The sequence below is a fragment of the Monodelphis domestica genome, chromosome 4 (assembly GCF_027887165.1).
Source record: "Monodelphis domestica isolate mMonDom1 chromosome 4, mMonDom1.pri, whole genome shotgun sequence".
Taxonomy (NCBI): Eukaryota; Metazoa; Chordata; class Mammalia; order Didelphimorphia; family Didelphidae; genus Monodelphis; species Monodelphis domestica.
The window spans coordinates 82,581,971-82,599,350 of record NC_077230.1 but is presented as its reverse complement, the minus strand read 5'-3'; the positions used below and the strand labels follow the sequence as shown (position 1 = coordinate 82,599,350).

General features: G+C 38.1%; 1 protein-coding gene across 3 annotated transcripts in view; it reads left to right on the top strand.

Annotated features, from left to right (window-relative positions):
• B4GALT4 (beta-1,4-galactosyltransferase 4) overlaps positions 1–17,380 on the top strand; it is a 50,976-nt gene that overhangs the window by 23,195 nt on the left and 10,401 nt on the right. For all 3 annotated transcript variants that reach the window (XM_001369830.4, XM_056793493.1, XM_056793492.1), the window contains exons 3-5: positions 8,185–8,417; positions 11,940–12,127; positions 15,255–15,377. In XM_001369830.4, coding sequence (XP_001369867.1) covers positions 8,185–8,417; positions 11,940–12,127; positions 15,255–15,377 — 544 coding nt within the window. The remainder of the gene's footprint in view (positions 1–8,184; positions 8,418–11,939; positions 12,128–15,254; positions 15,378–17,380) is intronic.

The window sequence follows — 17,380 nt, the reverse complement described above, 5'->3', positions numbered from 1 at the left end:
CAGGAAACTAGGTGGGGGGGGGGAATTTATATCAAGCTTCTTTGATAAAGGTCTCATTATTTCTTTAATATGGTGAATTGATGTAAATTTATAAATATATATTTATGTCTATCAGTAGCCCTTGCTTTCAAGAAGTTGTAATCTAGCCAGAGAAGATGGCATGTAGATAATATAATTAGATTATGTATATATAAATTTTAAAACAATAAAAACTTATAAAAATAAGAGCCATCCCCCAATTGATAAATGGGCATAGGTCATATGAACAGGTACTTTCAGAAGAAGTTTTTTTAAATAGTCATATTAAAAAATGTTCAGGATCACTAATAATTAGAGAAATGAAATTAAAACAACTCTGAGGTACCACTTTACACCCATCAGATTGGTTAATGGCAGAAAATGAAAATGACAAATGCTATAGAGGATATAGAAAAAGTAGGGATACTAATGCATTGTTGGTGAAATTGTGAGCCAGTCTAGCTATTATGCCCAAAGGACTCTAAATTTATGCATACCTTTTGATCCAGCAATACTACTGCTAGGTCTATAAACTAATGAGATCAAAGAAAAAGGAAAAAAAAGGACCCATATGTGCAAAAATATTTATAGCAGTTCATTTTGTGGTGGCAAAGAATTGGAAACTGTGGGGATGCCCAATAGTTGGGGAATGATGGTACATGATTGTGATGGAATACTATTGGGCTGTAAAAAATGAGGGCATGCTTCCAGAAAAACCTGGGAAGACTTATATGAGCTGATGCAAAATGAAGTGCATGGAACCAACGAATAATGTTTGAAAATGACCAAATAAAATAATGTTTAAAAAAATGAAATGCATGGAATCAGAGAATATTGTATACAGTAACAATAATATGCCATATAGTTATCAATTGTAAAAGACAGCTACTCTGATCAATACAGTGATATATGATAATTCCAAAGGATTCAAGATGAAAAATGCTGCACCTCCAGAGAAAGAATTGATGGACTCTAAATGCAAATTGAAGGAAAATATATGATTATATGTATATATATATATTTAATTTTCTTGTTTCCCCCCAATATGGCTAATGTGGAAATAATGTAGAAATTTTGCATAGCTTCATTTGTAGAAATGGGCATCATATTTCTTGCTTTCTCAATGGGTGAGAAATAGAGTAAAGGAAAGGAGAAAACTTGGAACTGAAAATAAAAATTAAATTAAAATTTTAAAAGGATAAGTAGAAAACCTGCTGGTTTAGAGGAGAAGGGAGGTTATTCCAAGCACAAGGAACAATTTAAACAAAAGATAAGGATGCCCAAAAGGTTTGTTTGGGGCAGCAAAAATGCATTTTGGTTGGTAAATACATTATGTAAAAAAGCAACATTAGAGAAGGCTGGAAAGGCAGAGTGGCAGCATATTGTAGAGGACTTGAATGCAAAGCATTTAGCTTTCAACCTTATTTAGTAGATGACAGGGATCTCCTGAAGATTTTTGAGCAGAGAAATGACATGACCAGGTCTTTTCAAATGAAAGATCATTTTGGCAACCTTGCAAAGGATGGGTTAGAAAGGGCTGACACAGGAACTGAGAATACCACCCAGGAAGCTTTTTCAGTTGTTAGGCAGGCAGGAGTGAAGACCTGCATTGGTTGGTGTTAGTAGAAATAGAGATGACTGAGAGAAAAAAACTTGTGGACTTGCAGTTGTCAGAAAGTTATAATCTGTTAGATTTGAGAGAGAAGAGTCAGAGATAACACCAAGACTTTCACATTTGGGAGCCTGAGCAAATGGTCCTCTCGTGAATAAAAATAGTGAAGTCTGTAGGAAAAGCCAATTTAAGGGGGAGGTAAACATTACAGTATTGAGTTTGAGGGGATGTCACGATATAGACTGCCTCTAGATTAGGTTCCTTATCTTTTCTATTATCTGCTCCCTGATCTTAATTCTGAGTTATTATGAATTATTAATAATGATTACAATAATATCATAATTATAATAATATTGTTCATTCAATACCTCCTGGCTGTCAAAAATACACTTTTTGATTGATCGTCAAAAGGTTCATTCCTGGGGTGTGAAGACATCTTTTTTTTTTTTAAACCCGTACCTTCTATCTTGGAGTCAATACTGTATATTGGCTCCAAGGCAGAAGAGTGGTAAGGGCTAGGCAATGGGGGTCAAGTGACTTGCCCAGGGTCACACAGCTGGGAAGTGTCTGAGGCTAGATTTGAACCCAGGACCTCCCATCTCTAGGCCTGGCTCTCAATCCACTGAGCTACCCAGCTGCCCCCGTGAAGACATCTTTTAAGAGAAGCTACTGCCGTGGCCTCTTGGCTTCTCTGAAGTGCTCCACATATGCAGGCTCTTTTGAGAGCTTCTCTTTTCCCTGGTTTTCAGACAATGAAAACCCAATCTCTATCTGTTTGCTAAAAGTCTTCCCCTAGCCTTCATTTCATGAGATTAAGTGGTTTTGTAGTAGATAGACAAGTCACTGGACATTCTCACCTTTTTTTTTCTCCCTGATTGTTTTTTCTTGAAGGAAATTCACTACCTGGATGTAAGTAGCTGTCCTGTTAAGTGGTATTGGATTTTCCTTTTTTTTCTGCTTTCCCTTGGAATTCGGGGCTCCTTCCCCTTGAAAGCTGTGTATTTGGGGACCACAAGCCCTAGGCTGCTGGGAAACCCCTCTCTAATCCTGATCTCCCCTTGTTGATTCCATCAAGGATCCTATTTGTCTCCATTCCTTTTTCTTGCAGAAAGGCATCAAGCTTTCAATTTACTTGCAGAGTTGGCATAACTGATAAATTCTTGGACCGGTAATCATCTCATCCCTGGCCCAGTGCTTGTTCTTCCAGTTTGTTACATTTCTCATTGGATCACTCATTGTTCAAGTCCCCTCCCCAAGGAATGTTTTTAATGGATAATATTAGGAAGAATTAGTCATTTATATAGTACTTTAAGATTTGCAAAACTCTTTGTAAACAGCATCTCATTTTATCCTCACTACAATCCTGGAAGGTAGATGCACTTATTCTCTCCATTGGTGACTTGCCTAGGAAACATCTGAGGCTAGATTTGAGCTCGGGTCTTCTTGACTCCAGGTCCAGCTTTCTATTCACTGGGCTATCCAACTGCCTCAGTTCTGAAAAGATTTATAATAGAAGAATATTTTATACTGATAACAACAATATAATTAATTTATTAGTTATGCTTTATTTATACATAGAACATATATTAAATTTAATTGTAATTTCCCCTCCAATTACTTGTAAAAACAATTTCCAATACTTTTCAAAGAATACTGAGTCTCTAATTCTCTCCCTCTCTCTCTTCCCCATTGAGATGTTAAGCAATCTCATATAGATTTTACATATGCAATTATGTAAAACATTTTTTCCATATGAATCCTTTTGTGGAAGGAAACTCAAAAAGAAAAAAAAATTAAGAAAGGAAAAAAGTTTGCTTTCATCCGGATTCAGACAGTTCTTTTTCTCTGGAAGTAGATGGCATTTTTTTTTTTGATCATGAGTCCTTTGGAATAATTTTGGATCATGGTATGACTGAGAATCGTTGTTATCCACCATTGTTCATTGTAAAGTATTCCTGTCAACTGTACGATTTTCTTATTCTGTTTATTTATCTCTGCTTCAGCTCATGTAAGTCTTTCCAGGTTTTTCTGAGATCCTTTTGCTTGTCATTTCTTTCAGCACAATAGTATTCCATTGCAATTATTTAATATAACTTAATCAGCCATTCCCCAATTGATGGGTGTCCCCTCACTTTCCAAATCTTTGCCCCCACAGAAAAGAGCTGCTTCAAATATTTTTGTACATATAAATGCTTCTCCCTTTAAAAAAATCTCTTTGAGATATAAACTAATAATGGCATTGCTGGGTCGAAGGGTATGTACTGATATAGTCCATTGGACACAGGTCCCAATGAATCTCCTGAATCAGTTCACAACTCCCCTAACAATGCATTCCTGTCCCAGCTTTCCCCCGTCCTCTCTACAGTTTGTCATTTTCCTTTTCTGTCATAATAGCCAATCTGATAGATATGTGGAGGGTACCTCAGAGTTGTTTGAGTTTGCATTTCCCTAAGTAATTGTGATTTAGAATATTTTTTGCCTGACTATAGAGAGCCCTAATTACTTTGTCCGAGAACTGTTCGTTCATATTCTTTGACCATTTGTCAGTTGGGAGTGACTTGTCTTCTTATATATTCAACTCATTTCTCTACGTATTTGAGACATCAGGCCTTTATTAGAGAGACTGGTAAATTTTTTGGCACCATTATGCTGACTCTGTATTACTTTCCATCTGTTTACCCCTGTTTAGTTTCTGAACTCCACTTCCATCAGTTTGCCCTCTTTTTTATCAGTCCCACTCCCTTCTCTTATTGCCTTCCCTTCCTACTTTCATGTAGGGTAAGAGAGCTTTCTATGCCTAACTGATTGTGGATGTTCTTCCCTCATCGAGCCAGTAAGGTTCACATTCTCTCCTCCCCACGAATTCCTACCTCCTTTGCCCTCTGGAATATCATATTCTAAGCCCACCGTTCCTTTAATGTAGAAGCTTTTAAGTCTTGTGTTAGCCTGACTGTGGTTCCACAATGTTCAAATTGTTTCTTTTTGGTGGCTTGCCATATTTTCTCCTTGACTTGGGAGTATTGGAATTTAGCTATAATATCCTGGGAGTTATCTTTATGGGGTCTCTTTCAGGAGGTGATCTGTGGATTCTTTCTGTCTCTGTTTGTCCTCTGGTCCTAAAACATCAGGGAAGTTTTCCTTGATGATTTCTCAGAAAATGTTGTCTAAGCTCTTTTTTTTCCCCATGGCTTTCAGATAATCCAATAATTCTTAAGTTTATTTTCCAGGTCAGTTGTTTTCTTCATGAGATATTTCACATTTTCTTCTGTTTTTTTTTTTAATTCTTTTGACTTTGTTTTTTTTATGTCTTGTGGAACTATTAGCTTCCACTTGTCCTTTCTAATGTTTAAGGCATGATTTTCTTTTTTCTTTTTTAAAATCTTCCATTCCACCTTAGAATCAATGCTATGTATGTTCCAGAACAGAAGAGTGGTAAGGGCTAGGCAATGGGGGTTAAGTGACTTACCCAGGGTCACACAGCTAGGAAGTGTTTGAGGCCAGATTTGAACCTAAGACCTCTTGTCTCTAGGCCTGGCTCTCAATCCACGGAGCTACCCAGCTTCCACCAGGCATAATTTTCTTGAGTGAGCTTTTGTACCTCATTTTCCATTTGGCCAATTCTACTTTGTATAAAGTTCTTTTCTTCATGAATTTTTGTGCCTCTTTTCCTTAAGGGCCAATTCTGTCTTTAAGAAGTTCTTGTCTTCAGTGCATTCTTATATATCTTTTTCCATTTGGTCAATTCTCCTATTTGAGGAGTTCATTTTTTCTTCGGAGTTATCTCTTCTTTGGATTTTTGTGCCTCTTTTACCAATTGGCCTATTCTGTTTTTTTAAGGTATTAATTTCTTCAGTATTTTTTGTCCCTCCTTTCTCAAGCTCTTAGCCCTTTTTAAATGATTTTCCTGTATATCATTTCACTTACCAGTTTTTCTTCTGCCTCTCTGATGATTTTAAAAATCCTTTTTGAGCTTCTCCATTCATTCTTTTTGGACTTGATAGCAATTCTTCTTTTTCTTGAATGCAACAGTATTGACTTTGTTGTCTTCTGAATTTGAGTCTATCCTGGGACCAAAATAACTTTCTATGTTGAGTTTCTTTATTTATTGTTTGATCATTTTCCTGCCTTTTCCTTTTAGTTAAAAAAAAATGAACTGTTAAAGTTGCGCTCTGTAATTGTGATGAAGGGAGCGTATTTCATCCTTCAGATTCTTTTTGTAGCTGCCTTCAGAGCTGGCACTGGGGAATCTCTCTGCTTTCAATTATTCCCAGATGGTTTGATGTAAGGAGAGATGTGTTTAATATTCTCCAGTCCTGTGCTCTGGTCTGTGAGTAACCCTTGGAACTCTGTGGAAAGCACTCTTGGAACTATGACTGGGGACACCTGCTCCCTTGTGGATGGAAGTGTTGGTGTCTGCTGGTGCTCCTCCTCACCTTGCGACTGCACCCCCAGACTGTGACCTGGTTCTGCATATAATGGGAAATATGACAAGGGTCTTGCACTCAGAGCCCCAAAGGGGACCCCTGTAATTTCCCAAGCAATTGTCCAACCTGCCTTTTTTATCTGTGGCTCAAGTTCCAGAAGCCTTGGCTGCTGCTTCATCTGCACCCAAGGCCTGTTGCCTCAGTGGGGCCTGCCCTGGCCCACTGCACTCCACCTCCACCCTGGAGCACTAGATCCCTCATGCCAGCCTTCTAGGTTGTTTTGGGCTTAAAATTTACTTCACCTTGTCTTTTTGTGGGTTATGCTACTCCAGAATTTGTTTTGAGGCATTTTATCATTGCTTTTTGGAGGATAATTTGGTAGAAATCATATGATCCCTGTTACCTTCTTGGCCAGCTAATATATATGTAAAAACATTTTTTAAAATTGAGAATATTTTTCCATGGTTCACGATTCCTTCTCCCCCATTTCCCCCCAAAGCTGACTAGCAGTTCCCCTGAGTTATACATGCATCGTTGTTCAAAACCCATTTCCATGTTATTCCTATTTGCAATAGAGTGATCTTTAACATCAAAACCCCAATCATACACATCCCCATCAAACTACACGATTGATCGACCGTGCTTTCCTTCTACATTTCTCTTCCCACGGCCCTTTCTCTGGATGTGGACAGTGCTGCTCTTTCTCATAAGTTCCCCTGGAAAGGACTTTTGAGCTGAAAAAGTCTTGAAAAGAAAAGACCCGAAAGACTTTTGTAAATCCTAAAAAGCGCTAAATATGTTAACCATTTGCTTTTGGGATGTCACATAGATAGCCGCTCAGAGTGTGCAGATGTTAGTTACATTAGTTACAAGGTTAGCTAGTGTTAGAATTGTTAACAACTCTGTGGCTTGTCAAGTCCAGCCCCTCTCATTGTATAGATAAGGAAGCTGAGCTGTCAGTGGTCATAGTTCAGGGTCTCAGAAACAGTGCCAGAGGTAAGACTTACGCCCAGGTCTTTAGTGATCTTTTTACTGTCTCGCTCCAAATCCAGTACCCTTTTCACTATGCCATACTGACTATATTGTCTCAAACATTATGTAATTACAGTTTAAAAAATTTGTTTTTCGATGAACAAACATTTATTTTCTCTACCTTCTTCCCTATCCCAAGTAAAATGGAAATGCACAGCCAAGTAAAGCAAAGACCCACTTGGGGCAATGCCAGAATGTTTATTTCTTTCCATGTCTTGAGTCCATAACCCCTCTGTCGTTAGATGGGCGGTGCCCTCCATCGTTGGGCCTCTGGAATCATGGTTTGTCTTGGCATTTTTCAGAATTTTCAAGACTTTCAAGTTATTTTTCCATTTAATGTTATTATATAAATTATTCTCTTTCTGTTCCCTTCACTGCATTGATTCATATAGTTCTTCCTAGTTTTCTCTTAAACTATTTTTAACATTTCTTATGGAATAATAATATGCATTACATGCATATACCATAATTTGTCTAACCATTTTCCAATCGATGAGTACTTCCTTGGTTTTCAGTGTTTTTGTTTCTACCAAAAGAGCTACTATTAATATTTTTAAACATATGAGTTCATTGGCTCTTTTTATCTTGTTGGGATATAGATCTAGGGGTGGGTTTAATTAGAATTTTAATCTTATTGCACAAGGATATTATTGTGCGTTGACAGAGCTTAAATTAAAACTATTAGAGGATCATCGGTGGCCCAGTGGATGGAGTACTAAATCTGAAATCAGGGAAACTCATTCCTGAATTCAAATTTGGCTTCAAACACTTGGTTGTGTGACCCTGGGCAAGTCACTTAACTATGATTGCCTTGGTTTCCTCATCGTTAAATGAGATGTAGAAGGAAATGGCAAACCATTCCAGTATTTTCACCAAGAAAATCACAAATGGGGTCAGGAAGAGTCAGACATGTAGGAAAACAACTGTACAATGACAGAGTTTTAGAACAGAAAAGTACCCGAGTCTTTCTCCTACTTTTCTTTCCTAGTAGAAGCCAGAATTATGTTTTCCCTTAGTGTGTGGGGTATGACAATTTCATCTCTAGGCACATTGACAATTTGGAAACTAGACTTGTTGATTCCTATGTGTGTTATTTAGGAGGACCCAGCAAACTCATTTTCAAGTCAAATCTCACATGGGAAGAAGTACAGAAAGAGAATCCTAAAGTTCAGAATGGCCATTACCACCCAGAAGACTGTAAGGCTTTACAGCGGGTTGCTATCCTCATTCCACACCGGAATAGAGAGATACACTTATTGTACCTGCTGGAGCATCTCCATCCCTTCTTGCAGAGGCAGCAAGTGGAATATGGCATCTATGTCATTCACCAGGTGAGCAGTTACTAGAGTTGATCCTCTTGGTCCTAAAAATGGACTTTGGGAGGGTCTATTTCACTACATGGTCATCTTTCTAACTCTTCTTGGGTAAAATTGCCATCATTCAACCTTGCTTGAGTAAAATTGCTATTATTTTTTTTAATCTCTGAAGAGGAAAAAGGAAATTTTTTAAATTCCATAGTATGCACATTCTATTATTTTTCTTTGCTGTTTTTTTATTAGGAGTGTGTGCCAAGGGGATCTTATCCCCTCCCCTTCCTGAGTAGCCTGAACTATCCGTCAACATTGCTCACATAACACAATTACGCCAGGTTTACATCCATTACAGGTTGTATGTCAATAAAAGGGAGGGGGCAGGTCTTTCCTGGGCTTTTGCCTTCTTGGACAGACATGGGGCTGGAGAGACAAGTGAGGGGAGAAAAACATAAATGAAGGCTAGGACATGTGGTTTGAAATCTTAGAGTAAGGCAGCGAGATTTAACTTTAGTCTTATCTAACCTTTCTATTAATAAACTTTGTAAAATATATATCTGTGTAGGAATATTAATTTAATTCTAACAAGTGCTTTCATGAATTACCTTCCTAGACCTCTGCAGTAACCTAATTGGTCTTTTGCATTTCCCATATCAGCATCCTCCAATTCACCCTTTATAGGTTATAAGAAAGATCTGGTCACACCACTCATATGCTCAAAAATTTTGAAGGACTCTTTATTGACTACTAAGCAAAGTTCAAGTAAAAAGTTTGATTAAAATCTCACCTTAATATTTCCCAGAATATTTATTGTATGCCACATATGTAGGGTTTTTTTTTTTCAGAATCAAAACTGATTATTATATGAGCAAGGACTAGGAAGAAGCTGTTATTTGATTATCGCATGTACTCTAGTGCCTTTTGTTGTACAGTGACTTTGGAAGTCCCGAATAGGCAGGCTCCATCATTGGCTACTTTGCATTTTGTGTCTCAGTAGTTAATTATAATAGATGTACTATTGCCTTTTTATTGCCATCGATCAATTTTATTTTTTTAAATATTTTATCAGCTTACCAGGGTATCATCTAGTTGTGAAAGACTTCACAGTTTTCTTGGAAAAGTATAGCATAATGAATTTATATACAGACTCTTAAAATACTAATATAAAGTGCAAGAAAAAAGATATAAAAATTATATGTATTCTCTATATCACTAACAAAAAGTGGGGGTGGACGGTATTAAGAGAGAATTTTTTTATGTGTCATTATTTAGAATAGCAAATTTATGTCATTAATTTTAATAATGACAAAATGTATCTTATGTAATATAATATATATAGTTGTTATATATTTGTTAGTAGTATGACTTTAGTTGTCTGTAAAAGGAAGGAGATTGGATGACAGATTTCTAAGGTCCTTACAGTAAAGAAATAGATTCCTTTAAGGAAAATGCATCAACTAAACTTTGTATAGCTTTAAAAAAAATAATGATTCTGGGGCAGCTAGGTAGCATAGTGGATAGAGAGCCAGGCCTAGAGAGAGAAAGTCCTGGGTTCAAATGTGACCTCAGACACTTCCTAACCATGTGACCCTGGGCAAGTCATTTAACATCAATTGTCCATCCCTTATGGCTCTTCTCTGGAACCACTACTTAGTATTGATTGTAAGGCAGAAGGTAAGGATTAAGGGGAAAAAAAAGATTTCTTTGGCATACAGGACCAGTAGTGGAATTATTGGGTGCAAGAGTATGCATAGTTATTTTCTGAGTTTGTTTTTCTGTCTTTGCTCTACCTCTTTATTGATGCAGCTTTCAGCTATCTTTCTATATTTTCAAATATTCTGTGCTATTGTTTATTTTATTTTAATTGAAAAAAACTCTTATATTCTACATTTGAATCAATCTAGTGTGTCTCTAGGCCTCATTCTCAATCCACTGAACTAGCTAGATGCCCCCTATTGTTTATTTTTAATGAGTTTTGTCATCATCTCTTCCCAAGATTTCTTTAGCTGAATTCGCTTTCATGATTTTCTCCTCTGGTTTCTTAGTTACCTCCTCCTCCCTTTTCTTCTTCCCCTTCCCCTCTCTCCCATTTTAATTTTTCCTCATATTCTTTGAGTGTTACCTATTTGAACATATCTTCTTGTATTTCTTACACCATTTCTTATGTTACTCCTGGAATTATTTTTTTTAAACCCTTGCCTAGGGTCTTAGAATTAAAACTCTGTATTGGTTCTAAGACAGAGGAGTGGTAAAGGTTAGGCAATGGTGTTTAAGTGACTTGCCCAGGGTCACACAGCTAGGAAGTGTCTGATTTGAACATAGACCCTCCCATCTCTGGGCCTGGCTCTCAATTCCCTGAGCCAGCCAGCTGTCCCCTGGTATTCTTTTGATGACGATTTATTCTGATGCTCACTTCTTTTAAAGTATGTCAAAGATTTTTTTTTATTTGAACATTTTTATTTTATTAGTTAATTTAGAATATTTTTCCATGGTTACATGATTTATATTCTTTCCTTCCCCTCCTCCATTCCCCTCCCATAGCCAACAAGCAGTTCCACTGGTATCATTGATCAAGACCTATTTGCATATTATTAATATATATTAAAGATATTTAAAATTAGAATAAAAATTTTTTTTCAATGAACAGTGATTTATTTAATCTTCTTCCCAACTCCCTTCTTCCTACTGGAAAAAAGATAAGTGGAACAAAACCCTGGCAACAAATATACCTAGATAAACAAAACAAATTCCCAAATTGGCAGCATGAAGAAATATGTTTCATTCTGCATGTTTATTTCATCCCCTCTTTGTCATGAAGTCCTAATGTTATATTTTTTTGTCTTCTGAGTATTCTTCATGCCCTTTGTTTAAATTAATGTTGAATGTACACTTGTGCCCATTTTATAGAATCTGAGGCATATTTTTCTTTTATGAGTATAGCAACTTTTATCATTGTTGTAACTTTTATTTTTGGATGTTATTGGCCATCATAAAGATCTCTTTAGGATTATAGGTCTGGAGCTAGAAGTGACCTTAGTGGTCATCTAGTTTTTTTTTTATTGATTTCTTGATAAGGTCTATAACTGCTAACTCTGACGCCCACTTGAATTCCATTGTTGGTTATATTGACTTACAACATTTCCTTGTAATGATGTTTGAAAATGGAGACGTGGAGGGGCAGCTGGGCAGCTCAGTGGAGAGAGAGCTAAGCCAGGAGACGAGAGGATCCGGATCCAAAACACGATCCATTTTATGATGATCGGCACACAAAGTGGCTCAAAGCGGGCCCTGCCTATGTTTTTGGAATGGCGAACTGTCTAGTGGAATATTTAAGCCTTATATGGAAATATTATAAAATATAGCTGTCTTTTGTAATGAGGTGCCGATTAGTGATGTGCAAGAAGAATAATTTTTTAGTCTCGCTTCATCTGTTGAAATGTCAGTCTTCTAATAAACAGGATTGCTCTATTAAATAAATGTGAGGATGTAGGACGTCGTCAGATCAATCTCGTGTGACTGCATCGTTCCTTTTGATACTTCTAGGCTGCAAGGAACAAATTTAACAGGGCCAAGCTCTTGAACGTGGGCTACCTAGAAGCTCTTAAGGAAGAAAACTGGGATTGTTTTATATTCCACGATGTGGATCTGGTACCAGAGAATGATCATAACCTCTATATGTGTGACACTCAGCCCAAACACCTGGTGGTTGGCAGAAACAACACTGGCTACAGGTAGGAGTGGAGTTACTAATGGCTCATTTTTGTTACCTCTTTCCTGAGGCCCTTGATTTCTAGTATTTTCCCTCTGTGTGAATTTTCTCTATCTGTCCTATGGTTGAACAGTGTTGTTTTTGGGTGTCTCCCTTTGCCTTTCGTTGTATTCTAGCACTTAGCCTTATAGGGCCTTAATCAATGCTTATTTTTGAGCAACTGGCCAAGGTCTTTCAAGGTAATATTTTAAACATTATGCCTCGGACAGACTAGAAAGTGGAACTTTGTAAAGAAAGGAGCTTTTTGTGGAATTGCTTGTCAGCTCTGGGAGAAGAGAAGGAAGAGAGTAGGGAGAGAAGATAAATCATGTAACCATGGGAAAATATTTTAAAAAATAATCATTTAAAAAATAAAGAAAAGAATAATCCTATTGTTGGTTATACTGATGTAAAACATTTCACAGAGATGAGGTTTCAAAGGGCAGGGCAGGAAGGGGCAGCTGGGTGGCTCATGGGATGGAAAGACAAGAGAACCCGAGGCCAAATCTGGCCTCAGACACTTCCTAGCTATAACCCTGGGCAAGTCACTTAACCCCCATTGTCTAGCCCAGTGATGGCAAACCTATGGACTGGGTGCCAAAGATGGCATACAGAGCTCTCTCTGTAGGCATGTGGCTACCCCACCCCTTTCATTACTAGGAAGGCAGAGGGACTTGGGTGGAGCTGCTTCCCTCTCCTCCCCCTCTCCAAGGTGCCAGATGACATTTTTACACATCCCCGCCCCTCTGCCCAGCAGCCAATAGGAGCATTTCTTCCCTTCCCTGTGTGGGATAAGGATGGGGAAGGGGGAGAGAGGCACTGCACTCTGTCTCTAAAAGATTCCCCATCATTGGCCTAGCCCCAACAGCTCTTCTGCCTTGGAGCCAATACGTAGTATTGATTCTAAGACGGAAGGTAAGAGTTAAAAAAATATATTGACAAGGATATAGGAAAAACCGGAGGAACTTGAGAGAGATTGTCTTCCATTTGCCTGTTGTTTGAATTAATCAATCATAACATTGTATTTTCAGAGTCTTTACAAAAAGTTGTTGAATTTAATTGAAGAATTAAAATTTGGATCTAACTTGGAATCAGAAGTTCTTAATCTGATGTCCAAGGAGATAGATTTCAGAAGTTTCATGTAGTTGAATGAGGAAAAAAAATCTCTATTTTTACCATTTTTGTTCAGTTGTTTCAGTCAACTCTTTGTGACTGCATTTGGGATTTTCTTGGGAAAGATACCGGAACTGTTTACCATTTTCTTCTTCAGCTTATTTGGCAGATGAGGAAACTGAGGCAAAGGTGACAAACCCTGGGCAAGTCCCTTAACTCTTATTCCCCAGCCCTTATCGATCTTCTGCCTTAGAACCAATACAGAGTATTGATTCTAAGATAGAGGGCAAGGGTTTAAAAGAAAAAAAATTTTAAGGACATTTGCTTTGTCAAATAAATCCCTCCCATCCTCCTCTCTGAGGATGCTTTTGATCAGTCTGCAGTGCATAAGAAAGGACCAGATGATGAAAGACCTTGAAAACTGAGCTAATTTTTTTTAATGAAGTTTTTTTAATTAGCTTTTTTTAAAAAAAAAAGTTATAGAAACGGTTGTTTTAAATCTTTAAAAAATTCTTTACTTTCTGACTTTGAATTGATACCAGGTAAGGTTATCTTCTGACTTATAATCGATGCCAGAAATCAGTTCCAAGGTCCCAGAGCAGTAAGACAATTGGGGCAAGTGACTTGCCCAGGGTCACACAGCTAAGAAGTGTTTGAGGCCAGATTTGGACCCAGATCCTCTTGTCTCCAGGCCTGGTTCAACCCATTAAGCCCCTTAGCTTCCCCTAGCAAGGCTAATTTTTAGGCCAACTAAGTTTTCCTGCCACAAGTCTTTTCATGTAACTCTTGGAGCTCTCTATGGTGTATCTTGAGACTCCTCTTGAGAATTAAAAGAAGGAAATCTACTTCACAGCTGGATGAACAGTTGGGACATTCAGACCAATACCCTATGAGAGTCATGGTGTAGCAGAGAGCATGCTAGATGTGCGAGTCAGGAGGTCTTGGGTTCAGATCCTGCCTCTGACACACTTCTCAGATTCTTCCTCTATAAAATGAGGAAGTTGGACTCAATGACCTCTCAAGGACTCTTCCAATTTTAAATCCAAAATCCTATAGGACAGAATTAAGGTGGCAGTAGGAGATTGTGTGGACCTGAGTTCAAATCCTGCCTCTGATGACCTGGGGGACCTTAGACAAGCTTCCTAATCTCAGTCACCTTAAAATGAAGGGTTTTGACTAGGTGACCTCTTGAGTTTTTTTCTAGTTCTAGATCTGTGACCATTTTTTGGTTAAGTACATTGTAGGAAATGCAAGGGACAGCAAGGTGGAACAGTGAACAGAGCACTAAGTCTAGAGGCAGAAAGATCTGAGTTCAAATCCAGCCTCAGATACTACCTAGGCATGTGACCCTTGGTAAGTCACTTAACCCTGTTTACTTAAGTTTCCTCATCTGTAAAATGATTTGGAGAAGAAAATGGCAAATAACTCCAGGATCTTCACCAAAAAAACTGAATGAGGTCACAAAGAGTCTGCTGTGACTGAAACAACTGAACACAAAGGATCCTAGGTCAGGGAATAATGTAGGTAGTGTAGAATTGTGGATAGAATGTGCTACTTGGAGTCAGAAAGCCATGGGTTCAAATCCCATGAGTATTAATATATAATATTTGTGTAATATATAAGTAATATATCAATAATATACACTTTGTATAATATATAATTGATATATAATAATCTACAAATTCATTCCTACATCCACATATACAGATATACAGACATATACATACAAGCATTAAAAGAGAATAGGATGAGGTAGGATGATACTTTATTTGGTGAATGAGGGAGACAAAAGGTAAAAAAGATAAGTCAAGATAGTTGAAGATTGGATGACACTATGCAGATTAGGAAGGAGCTGACAGTTGGTTTGTCACTAAAACATCCACGGGATGTCAGTCAGGAAAACACAGAGTATCTGTAGTGTTTATTGGGAATAAACGTGTTTTGCACTCATTTTTCCCTCTATCTTTTTCTTTTTCTTTAAAATTTTTGAACCACAGGTTGCGTTATAAGGGATATTTTGGAGGTGTTACTGCTCTAACGAGAGACCAGTTTTCCATGGTGAATGGATTCTCCAACAACTACTGGGGCTGGGGCGGAGAAGATGATGATCTCAGAATAAGGTGAATCCACCGAGAAGGGCCTTCTTTGGGGCCTAGCGTTGGGATGCCTACTTTAGCATCAATTCCATATTATAGCAGGGTCCCAATTAGTGCAAATTATGAATCCCTGAAGTCTCGTATATATATCAAATCCGTTCTATCTAAAGTTATAATTATATAAAATATGGTAATTGTTCCATCCCAATAGAAATGATGTGGTACAAATTTGAATAATGTGACTGCTTCAGGGGGATTCATTATTTACATTAATGAGGACCCAGCTACTTTGAGGGAAATGAAAAATAGGCTCCATTTATGCCTATAGGTCCCATTATAAAATGAAAATAAATTCCAAATGCTCTTAAATTGCAATCTCCAAGGCTATATATACCTAACACCAACATCTTTTCTTTTTAAAAAAATTATGTTTTTCAATTAAAAAGACATTTATTTTCTCTTCCTCCCACCTTTCCCTACCCCCAATTTAAAAAGAAAAATTTTTTGCAACAAATACAGATGTGTGAAGTGGAAGCTTGGGGGTCTTCACCCCAAAGTCATTCTAATGAGCACACAGGAGACTTGAAAAGATGCTGGCAGAAAAATGCAGCCTTTATTAAAGAAAAGGAGAGGACAGGGACACTGCTCTGTGTGGTTGACCCAAAGCTATGTCCACTAATGACCTCATAAACTGCTAGGGCAGTGATGGCAAACTTTCTGGAGACAGTGCCAGCCACCCCACCCCCCCATCCCCAGACCTAGCACTGTGCCCCTCCCACACACTGAGTACAGGGCATGCTCTGCCCCCCTGCCCTTACCCCACACAGAAGAGGGAAGAAACACTCCCATTGGGCTGCTAGATGGAGGACGTGAGGAATGACCTCAGCCAGGGTAGAGAGGAAGAGGGGAGTGGCCTGAGTACTCTGCTCCCCTCCAGCTCTGCTGCCTGTGATTCACCCACCTTCCCCCCTGTGCACTCCCATTTGCTGCTGAACAGAGAGGTGGGGAATATAAGGGATGTACTTAGCCAGTGTAGAGAAGGGGAGGGGAGTGGCCCTAGTACTTGATGTGTGCTTCCATTGGCTGCTGGGCTGAGGGGTGGAGGAGAGGGGGAGGGAAGCAGTTCTGCTGGAATCCCTCTGCCTTTCCAGTAACCAACTCTGGGGAGTAGAGGAAGTACATGTGCCCTCAGAGAGCACTCTATGTGCCATCTTTGGCACTCATGCCATAGGATTGCCAGCACTGCATTGAGGCATATAAATATCTCTTGGGGGCCAAGTCTCCCCCCATTCTTTCTACATAATCGCCTCCTGCATGGACTGCTACAAGCAGTTTTGGTAAATGCATCTAGATGTCTAGTTTGCTCAGTGATGTCAGATTAGAATAGAGAAATGATTTTCTTCAACTTTTTGCAGTTCCTTCTCTAATTTCCTTTAATTCAATTCAACTTAACCTAAAATGCACTAGGTCCTGAGAACTCATAGGGGGAAAAATAGAATTATCATGATGTGGTAAATAGGATGCTGGAGTTAGAGTCAGAAAGACCAAGATTCATATCCCACCTTAGACATTTACTAGCTGTTTGCCTTTGGTAAAGTCATTTAACTTTTCTAGACCTCAGTTTCTTCATCTGTGAAATGAGAGGGCTGGACTCAGTAATATCTAAATCTATAATTCAATGAACCCAGTCTCTGCCATCAGGGGACTTACAATCAATTAGGAGTTATACAACATAGTTTTAAATAAGTATGATGAAAAGTAGAATTGGGAAGGGTAGAGATTTGAGGAATAGTGATAGGGAGAGAAAAAAAGAAAAGAATGAAATTGAATCATTAAAAAGTAAAGAGAAGATCTATATAATAATACTTGCCATCTTGGGGAGGGAGAAAAGATCAAAGGGAGAGAAAGAACACAAAATGTCAGAAAATAATTGTTGATTAAAAATTTTTAAAGAAAATGATTATTGAAAATTACATTGATGTATAATTTGGAAAAAAAGGAAAAAAAAGAAAAAAGAAAAGAAAGCA